This window comes from Eulemur rufifrons, chromosome 21 (genome assembly GCF_041146395.1).
Source record: "Eulemur rufifrons isolate Redbay chromosome 21, OSU_ERuf_1, whole genome shotgun sequence".
In the NCBI taxonomy this organism is placed as follows: domain Eukaryota; kingdom Metazoa; phylum Chordata; class Mammalia; order Primates; family Lemuridae; genus Eulemur; species Eulemur rufifrons.
In genome coordinates, this window is record NC_091003.1 from 4,647,191 (window position 1) to 4,657,528 (window position 10,338).

At 50.8% G+C, this 10,338-nt stretch overlaps 1 protein-coding gene across 2 annotated transcripts in view; it reads right to left on the minus strand.

Moving 5' to 3' along the window:
* DNAH10 (dynein axonemal heavy chain 10) overlaps positions 1-7,082 on the minus strand; it is a 108,521-nt gene extending 101,439 nt beyond the window's left edge. For both annotated transcript variants that reach the window (XM_069497205.1, XM_069497204.1), the window contains exons 1-3: positions 6,869-7,082; positions 2,992-3,078; positions 659-759 (exon numbers count right to left, since the gene is read on the minus strand). In XM_069497205.1, the coding sequence (XP_069353306.1) occupies positions 659-759; positions 2,992-3,078; positions 6,869-7,082 (402 nt within the window). The remainder of the gene's footprint in view (positions 1-658; positions 760-2,991; positions 3,079-6,868) is intronic.
* Positions 7,083-10,338: the final 3,256 nt, after the last annotated feature.

Sequence of the window (10,338 nt, forward strand, 5' to 3'; positions counted from 1 at the left end):
GCCCCCAGAGGTCTTCAGGCCTGGTCTTCGACTGCTCCGCAGTGACAACTTCTAAGCTTCTGGAATGTGCTGCCTGATGTGAGTCTTGGGCTAAGCCAGATAGTTTTTGCTAACCACGTGGGTCATGGCGAATGCCTGTTTCTGTTTGCCTGGAATCCTGGTCACGCTTGTTTCCGTTTGACCCCTGGGGTGGTGGTGGGGGCTGGGGGCTGGGGAAGCTGAGTAACTAAAGTCAGCCCTGTGGACGCGCCATGCCTACGTAACTGTCCCCCAACCAAACCCTGACACTGAGGCTCGGGTGAGCCTCCTGGTTGGCAATACTCCGTGTGAGTTGTCACCCACTAGTCCCTGGGAGAGGACACCGCGAAGCCTGCACCTGCTTTCTCCTGGCCTCCACCCTGTGCACCTTTTCCTTGCTGGGGCTAATTTGCATCCTTTCACGGATAAACGAGAGCCGCGAGTATAACAGCTTTTCTGGGTCCTGTAAGTCCTTCTAGCCCATCACTGAACCTGAGGGTGGTCTCGCGGACCCTTAACACGGGGTCCTATAGTCTCCACTCCAACACGATGAATCCCGTGGAGGGACTGTCCATGCCCTGACCCCCGGCAGTGGCGGCACCCCATTGCCCCAGCGAGGGGGACCGAGGGCTGTGCGTACCTTGGTGGAGGATTTTTCTGACATCTCTCTGTCCAGGTCTTCACTCTCTACGCTGGCTAAATGCTGACCAAGGGAACCACTTTTCTGCGACAAACTCTTATCTGCAAGACATTATCCCGAGTGCAAGATGAAATGATCAGAAAGTTAGGTTTCCGATGGTCCAGACCAGGCGGGCCTGCGTTTTGTGTCACAGCATATTGGATTCGAAAGGCATGTCATCCAATAGCTACACGGACATTTGTTACAAGTGAAGCCGTGACGTACGTCATAACTGAAGAGAGCTGGGCTGCGTTTTTCACAGGTCGTCCCCCAGAAATTGTGTGTGTGGCGGCGGGGGGGCGGAGGGGGTAGTTTTCCAGCTAGTGTCCAACATGTGACTTCTCTGAGACTTTTACTACAAAAGGAGTTTATCATTAACACGAGGATTACAGCTAACCTGTCAGCACTGACGCCTTTTTCACTATGAGACTCAAAACTCGTGTGGGACAAAAAGAAACACAGCCTAAGTAAAATGATTGCATCTTGGCTGGGCGCAGTGGCTCATGCCTGTAACCCCAGCACTCTGGGAGGCCGAGGCGGGAGGATCGCTGGAGCTCAGGAGTTTGAGACCAGCCTGAGCAAGAGCGAGACCCCAACTCTACTAAAAATAGAAAAGATTAGCCAGACGCGGTGGTGCTGCCTGTAGTCCCAGCTACCCGGGAGGCTGAGGCAGGAGGATCGCTTGAGCCCAGGAGTTTGAGGTTGTTGTGACTGAGGCTCATGCCACGGCACTCTAGCCAGGGTGACGGAGCGAGACTCTGTCTTAAAAAAAAAAAAAAAAAAAAAAGAACAAAAAAAAAAAAACAAATGATGGCATCTCTCTCAAGCCTAATGTGATCGATGCTGATCTGGAAAGCTCGCAGGGCGCCAAGTGTCAGCCCTGAGAGCGTCCGACCAGCCTGGCGACTGCGGAGCGGGGAGCTTTCCCTGGGACTCAGCCCTCCCTCTGACGGGCGCAGCGAAGTCACTGCGGCTTTGGAATCAACTCAACGTGCGGGGGCTGAATCCTCTCTGCCGTCGGTTTTCTCATCCATAAAACGGGACAGTGGCAACCACTGGGCGGGTTCTGGAGGATTCGATCCCAGCAAGGTCAAGGTCCTGACACGCTGGCCGGCAGGAGACGCGGCCCAGAGAGGGCCGGGTCATCGGGGCACTAGCAACAGACCACAGCAAACATAGGCTTACGAATGTACTCAGTGCCACCTAGAAATGGTTACAATGGTAAGTTTCATGTTATGGCTATTTTACCATGATGAAAAGAAAAAGAACACTTAAGTGTCGCTTAATTGACTTTGTGGGAAGGGACTTCCCCAACCTTCCCTCCTAAGCAACCTCCCCCCACCCAGGTCTCCTGCTCACCTTCCCCCCCCCACCCCCGCCCCCTGCCAAGAACCACTAGGATGGAAAACTGGGTTAGAGCACGTTGCTAAGGTCACATCGCCACCACGACAGAGATGACTGCCAGCCTGCAGAGGACCCGGAATGTCACGGGACACGCTGAGCACACACAGCAGCAAGTCTGGTCCCAGGTCCCAGCTGACTATCAGTAGGATCCTTGACTTAAACAACGGCGCGCGCTGGCGAGTCCCCGCAAAGAGCCGGCATCTGTAGTCTGCACCCCGGGCAGCCCTCGCTGCGAAGGAGAGCTCACGGCCCGTGTCCTGCGTGGAGCAGACGCCGTGCGAGACCGGTGTCCTCGTGTCATGCACTGTACTGCGCTGAAGTGTCCCCCCCCCCCCAAAATTACGTCCTCAGACTGTGACCTTATTTGGAAATAAGATCTTTGCAGATGTCACCAGTTATGATGCGGTCACACTGGATACGGGTGGCCCTAAATCCAATATGCCTGGTGCCCGTGTCAGAGGAGAGAGAGGAGGCGCAGTCACGCAGGGGAGGAGGCTCAGTGACAGGAGAGAGAGGAGGCGCAGTCACGTGGGGGAGGAGGCTCAGTGACGCAGCTGTGAGCTGAGGATGCTGCAGCCACCAGCTGCCGGAGGCCAGGAAGGGTCCTCCCCCTTGACCTTCCGAGGAAGCAGGACCCTGGTGACATCTTGAGTTTGGACTTCCGGCCTCCAGAAGTGTGAGAGAATGAATTTCTGCTGTTTTCAGCCCTCAAGTCGGTGGCGACTCGGGATGACAGCCCGGGAACCACTGTGTGCGTGTGTTACCAAGCCGGCAGCGTCCCTTCCGCCTGGCACCGAGGGGCAGCAGGAACCCAGGGCAGCGTGGCGGTCAACACCGGCACCCAGGGCAGGCTCCCCCCGTCCCGCCCACCCTGCGCCCCTCACCCGCACCTCGCCATCTGTCTGGGGACTCCGCCTTCTGAGAAGCCATCTCCTCCTCCGCGTCCTCCTCGTCGAAAGCAAGAGGTGCCTCGCTTTCTTCACAGCCACATAAACGGAGAGAAAAGACAAAATGTCATTTTTCACTGCATGAAACACCTGCTGCGTTTGCTTTCCATGGAGCCCAGGGGCCGGGGCGCGGCCCGCGGGAGACTCGTGCCGGTCACGGTCATACAGAAAGGTGCCGGTCACTGCAGCCGGCTCCCAGTGACCACAAGGAAGGTTGGCACAAATTCTGCCAAGAGATGAAGGACATGAGAACAGTCACAGAGTCACCAGCAGCCCAGAGGAAATATAAGTGACCAAGAAGCATAAAAAAGAGGCTCGTGGCTGTGCAACACTATGGATGTATTTCATTGTGCTGAGCTGCACACTTAGAATGGCTACGACGGTAAAGTGTATGTTACGGCCGGGCGCGGTGGCTCACGCCTGTAATCCTAGCACTCTGGGAGGCCGAGGCGGGTGGATTGCTCAAGGTCAGGAGTTCGAGACCAGCCTGAGCGAGACCCCGTCTCTACTAAAAATAGAAAGACATTATATGGACAACTAAAAATCTATATAGAAAAAATTAGCCGGGCATAGTGGCGCATGCCTGTAGTCCCAGCTACTTGGGAGGCTGAGGCAGTAGGATCGCTTAAGCCCAGGAGTCTGAGGTTGCTGTGAGCTAAGCTGACGCCACGGCACTCACTCTAGCCTGGGCAACAAAGTGAGACTCTGTCTCAACAAAAAAAAAAAAAAATAAAAAAAAAATAAAAAAAAAAGTGTATGTTACATGTATGTTATCATAATAAAAAACTGAAGGGAAAAAGAGGCTCCACCTCCACCAACATTTGTATAAACATTAATATGAACAGAGTCATGACGTGCGTCTGCTATTCATCTATGACACCGGCAAAAATCTAAAAATTTGACAATATCCAATGTCAGCAAGGCTGTTGGGGAGCAAGCACCTCACCCACCATCGCTGGGGTGTGACAGGCCGGGCCTTCCTGGAGGACAGTCTGGCAGGACCTGCCCAACCCGAATTGTAAACGTGCACGCTCCTTACAGCACCAACTCCGCCTTTATACATCTATCCTACAGGAGAACACAGAGCTTGCAAAGATAGATGGATATTGTTACGTTGTCTGTAGAATGAAATACTCTAAAATGCTAAATGTCAATTAATTGGGGAATGGGTAAGTCAAATACGGTACATGTATACGTTTAAAATCTATAGTGTTAGGTAGATCTATAGGTATTGACATGAACAAATCTCCAGGATATGTTGCTGGGGAGGATCAAGTCACAAAACAATACGCATAGTATGACTTTATTTATAGTTTTAGCAACTACACATGTATCCATATATTATCATTAAAAATATCATTATATGTAGATACAAACAGACAGACACAGATAGGTAGGCAGACAAATGGATAGAGATTTAGAAAAATAGGGAGGGAAATAGACAGACAGGTAGGTAGATAGATATTCAGAAAAAGAGCCGGCAGGGTACACACCAAACTAATAACAGTGGCTACCCATAGGAATGGCAGTGGGACTCAGGCTTTTTCACTTTTTACTTTACATAATTCCATGTTATGTGAATTTTTTAGAGAGCATGTATTCCGTCAATACCTGTGTAATTTTTTGAAATGTAAGCAAGTTATTAAATGATATGTGCAGTATGATTCCGTTTTGTTATTTCAAAAAAGAGCACACGCACACCTGCTAGAACCGCCTCCTGGGCTAGCTGCTGCCAGGGAGGACACCTCTGTCCTCACCCCGTCCCCAGTGCCTCCCTGTCTCATTCCTAGCACTGTTAGCTGGGAGCAGAGAGAAGTCTTGACCAGGGGAGGGGCAGAAAAAAGGAATGAAAGGACACGCCACCCCACTGAAGGTCCTTCGGACAGAGCAGGGCCCCCTAAAAGGATCCACTAAAGCTGTTCGAGGGGCTTTGTGAGCCTGTGGGCCCAATAAGCAGAGAGTGAGTGACAACGAGAGATGCGGAGCTGGGGAGGAGGTCCCTTCTTCCCACATGGCCAGAGCCCAAAGCCCAGTGCCACCTGGCACCTCCAGGCATGGCAGCTTCTCACCATGCAGTGACAGTGAGAAAGAGCCGGAAACAGAGGGGAAGACCAGGGGCAGAAGCAGCCGGAAACAGCACCCTTTAGCAGGTCCAGGAAGCAACCAGGGGGATCCTCTGAAGTGAGACTGAACTCTGCTTCCGCATAGGATGGGGACATCCATCCAGGAGACATTTGGCCTAAACATGTGCCCGTAAACATAGAGCAGAAAACAGCCACCCCTCTAGGGCTTCTGCAAGCAGTTCAAGTCACATGCATTCTTTAGGGTCTTGGTATGATTTTTTAAAGTGTACAAAATCCAGGTTACTGAAACTGTGGTGCACGTTGAGTGGTCAATCCCGTTCGTGTATTTTCGTATCCACAATTTCACTTGGTGATAATGGAAGAGCCTAAATTCAAGGTCCCGTTACAATGTAACGTCCGGGTCCACAGGCCTGCCCAGGAGTAAGAGACTGGAAGGTGAGATTCCAAAAGGTTATCATGTGGTTATGTTTCCGAGTTTCACTGGCAATTTGTTATTGTTGTTTATTTGTGGTTTGGGATTCTTTACAATGAATTCCTGTATTATTTTGTACATGTAAAGAATTCATATTTAAAATAAGTGAATGTGGTCAGGCATGGTGGCTCATGCCTGTAATTTCAGCACTTTGGGAAGCCAAGGCAGGAGGACTGCTTGAACCCAGGAATTTAAGACCAGCCTGGGCAACATAGCAAGACCCCATCTCTTAAAAATTTTTTTAAAAATTAGGCAGGCATGGTGGTAAATGCCTGTAGTTCCGGCTACTCAGGCCCAAGAGCTCAAGATAACAGTGATCTATGATTGCGCCAATGCACTCCAGCCTGGGCGATAAAGCAAGACCTGTCTCTAAAAAAAAAAAAAAAAAAAAAAAGGAATAAACACAATAAAATAAATGAATGTGCCTAATATCTCTAAAAAAAAGTATGCCTGGCCCCGCCACCCCCAACGGTGAGAGGCCCAGTGTGGGACCCACAAGGCCTCATGCACTGAAGGCTGCTACGGACGTGGCAGGAGTTCAGGACAGTTGTCCTCATGCTGCTGCGACCAGGCAACTTTTTCCGTGTCCTTCCTGGCATGTTCCTGTCCCTTGTCCCAGCACGCTGTGCTGCCTCCTCCTTCAACCCTGTGCTCCGCCCTCTCTGTGTCCCTGGCCTTTTGGAGCAGGCAGGCCGACCCACTGGGGTGGGGACCCCCCTCCACAGACGGTCTGCGCACCCAGTCACTGTCATGTTTTGGTATTAAAGATGCTGCCTTACTCAACATAAACATTTTAAATCTACTGTAATTTTTCAAAGCCTCGCCTTGGCATTACTTCACTTTTTAGCACACGAGGAGCCTCCGGAAATAGAAAGGGTGCTCCTCTAACCCTCCCTGAGACCCTGCGGCCGCCGAAGAGAGTGGGGTGCCGGGGCCCCTGCCAGCACGGGGACGGCTCTACCCGGCCATTGCGTGTCACCGGACAGTGAAGCCCACCGCCCACGTGGCCTTGGGCAGGTTACTTAACCCCCTCGGTGCCAGTTTGCTCGTGTGTAACGCGGGGACGCGAATACCGCCCACCGCACGGGCGGCTGCCCGATACAGCGCCGGCGCCGCGCCAGGGCGGGCGAGACTTTGCCGCGGGTTCACTCGGGGTCTGACTCTCCGAGCGGGCCGGGCGGCTGTGGTGGCGGGTTCAGCCGGTGGCTGCACGTGGCGGCGGCAGGAAGCACCTGCGCGGGCGGGCGGGGGGCGGCGGGCTCACCCATCTCCACCTCCACCTCCTCGGGCACCACCGTGCGGTAGAAGAAGAGCGTGGCGGCGCCCTCCTCGTCGCTCCGCTGGTTGAGGAAGTGCAGGACGGTGTCCTCGCCCTCGCCGTCGTCGCGGTTCAGCAGGTCCTCGAAGATCTGCGGGTCGCTGAGGCCGAAGGCAGTGTACACGCGGTCGCGCATCCACAGCACCCGCAGGTCGTCCATGGCGCAGCGCCGGGCAGAGGGAGCCGGCGTCGGGCGGCGTCCGTGACAACGCGCTCCTAGCAACGGGCGCCCTGGCAACGGCCGCCGCGCGGCCCCCACGGGGTCCCCGCCGCGCCCCGCCCCGCGCTCGCCCGCCCCCTCCCCGTGCAGCCGCGCCCCGCCCCGCGCTCGCGGGCGCCCGCCCCAACCCCCACCCCGTGCAGCCGCGCCCCGCCCGTGCTCCGAGGGAAGCGAGCCCGGGCAGGCGGCAGCGCTCCCCCTCGGCTGCGGGGCGGGACCCGCACGGCCAGGAGCTGGCCTCGGGCCGCCGCGGCCCGGGGAAGGGAGCGACCGTCCGCAGACCTTGCTGGGCGCCAGACGGGCGTCGCCTCCCGTAATTCCCACGGCCCCCCTGTCTGCAGGGCGCGCGCCCACCTTGCAGATAAGGAAGCTGAGCCAAGGGAGGTGGGAGACAAGGTCACGGCAGGAGGGGCTGGGACAGGGTTAGCGGCCAGGCGGAGGCAGAAGCAGGACACAGTAGGGCCGCAGAGTACACGGGAGAGTTCCCCAACGGCAAGTTCCTTCTGGTACAGGATCAGGGAAGAAGGGGCAGAGTTCTTTGGCTTTGTAGCCAAGACAAAGCATAATCAAGCAAAACACCCGTTTTAAAAATATAGATATATTTATTTGTCATTAGTAAAAGGAAGTTCAATACTGATAGGAAGATGCAATTTGTCCTCTCATGCATTTGTGGAGCAAAACACGAACTTGTTCACTGTCATTTCCCCTCGAGAGGAGCTGAGCCCCTAGATGACTAGGCCGACCCTTAGTTTTGTTTTGTTTTTTCTTTTTCTTTTTGATATCTAGGCCGACCCTTAGAACCTAACCTTCTTGGTAGATTTTCCCATCAAGGCCCAAGTGGAATATTCTAAGTATTTCTTAAAATTCTAAACCAAATCTCAGCATTAATGGCTTGACTGTAGGAAAACTGTTACTCCAAACTGCCTTATTCCCATCATCTTGAATTAAGATTTCTTAATAACCTTCTTGGAGATACTCCATACGGCATGCAAGCAAACCAGGCTTCAAATTTTTAATAGAGAAATTTGTTTGTAAATGCAGGCTGCAGAACAGGTGTAGATGTTATTTTTTGTTTTCCAAAGTGAATCAGGCTCTAAAATGTCTGAATACTTAACTCGTAAGCATCACCAGTTACCTAGGCTATAGATAGTCTATTTCCTATTAAACTACTGCGGGTTGAACACTGAGACCAGAATGTTAGAAAATACCCATTCCAGAAATGAGCAAGCAGCAGCATTCAGTGAAAGAGGAGTCTCTTCAAAGTCCTGTCCGGGACAGCAAGTCCACAGGGCTCAGCACAACCCAGGTCGCTCTCCAAGCACCCTGTGGTCCTTAACCGACCTCAACTGCGTCACTGCAAGCGCAGTCTCCACCCTGGCGAGATGAAATCAAATTCTATTTTACTGCAGAAATCCCTTGGGCTTTTATATCAGGACTCCAGTAACATATGGCAATAAACATCTGAATGAAAACTGAAACTGGCTGTCACGACATTTATCTTTAGGAAAATAAAGAGATACCATCTAGTGTTATCCAGACAACTGACCATCTTTCCTCTGGGCACCTGCTGTCAAGGAAATGAAAAATGTCTCAAAAACTGGACGCACAATAGGTTCTAGCAAATTGCTTCAATACAAAACAAAACAAGAGCAACCACTCTGGGAGCACGCCATCAGAGCCGATCGCTTTATAAAGAAATAAAATCTCCCCTGGTGTCTACGAGATACCATATCAAACTATTTCCAGAGAGTTCTTTCACAAAAGTTAAGACAATTAATTGGCTTTTCACATAATTACATTCTGCATAACCATTACGCAGATTCCAGCTGGAAAAGGACGCTTCACCCTGTTCTGCATCCCGGTAAGGGGCGTTCGTTAGAATGTCAGAGTGGTGCCCATGACAATTACCAGCAGGGAGCAGCAGGAGATTCCCGCGGACGCCGTGTGTCCCTTGTTTACTAACCAGCTAATAATTCCCTGAATGAAGTCTTGGGTTCCCTAGGGATGAAGTAGTTACTACTGTTTTTATGACAGATCCTTGGAGTAAAGTAAGGCAAACGACAGCTTGCGGGAGACATCAGGTAAAAAACGACCTTCAAATCTGAATGGCATTACTTGGATTTCATATTCCCCCAACAGAAGTGCCCAACATTACACCTTTCTGGGGAAACAAAACTTTGCGAGCAAAATCATTTCCAAGAGTTTCATCAGCACTGTTTTATGTTTGATAACTTGAGGGACACAAAGCAGGACGTCCCAACCAGCCGTGGGTAACCTCTCATCAGGCAGCAGCACAGTCTTCACCGTAAGCGAGAAGGGTTGGGTTTGGAGTCGCGGCTGTGTCAGACGACGTTCAGCCCAGGCCTCTCCGCACACGGCCCTGACATGACCTGCGAGGATCCCCTTAAGCTCAGTGCTACCATAACGGCGCCTGTCACGGAAGTGGCAACGTCTCTACCACTGAGCGGGGTGAAGGGGCGCGGGGGCAGGCAGGCCTTTAACGTGTGTTACTCGAAGTTTTAAGAAAGTGAAAATAATTATCTAAAATCAATTAGAGTAAAATATGAAAAATGAACACAATTTACAAGATTACGGTATAGACCCAAACATTCAATAAGACTCACTCAAATTCACAGAAAACTAAATGTCAAGTGAATAGATGAATTTAAACTAAGGATTATAAATTAATGGCATAGTAAGAATTATTAATAGTTTTCAACTGATCTAAATAGTGTTTGAAGGTTTAAATTAACTCTACATACCTTTATCAGACCTTTATTTAGAAATAGTCTGAAATAAAAAATTACAATTATACTGTTTTCAAGGATAAGTGCAATCTCTTCACGGTAAAATATCTTTATATTTTGTTATAAAAAAATATACAAAATACTACCTTTTACCCTTCCTTCACTCATTATAAACCCTTTTTGTTAGTAACATCAGCCAAGCTGGTCACTAAGTTTAAATTATATTCATATTAGATCTTCTACAATCAAACTGGGTTTTAAGGCTCAGTATACAGCTTATCTTTCCAAACATACAATGGTCATAATTGGTTTTATGAAAGGGCAACAGGATAAGAGTCTTTAAAAAAATATACAAATGGGATAACCATTTGTTATATGTTTTATAATATTTTATCCCATTTCCTGGAATTATTAAAATAAGACAAAATCGTAGAAGCAATCCTCTACTT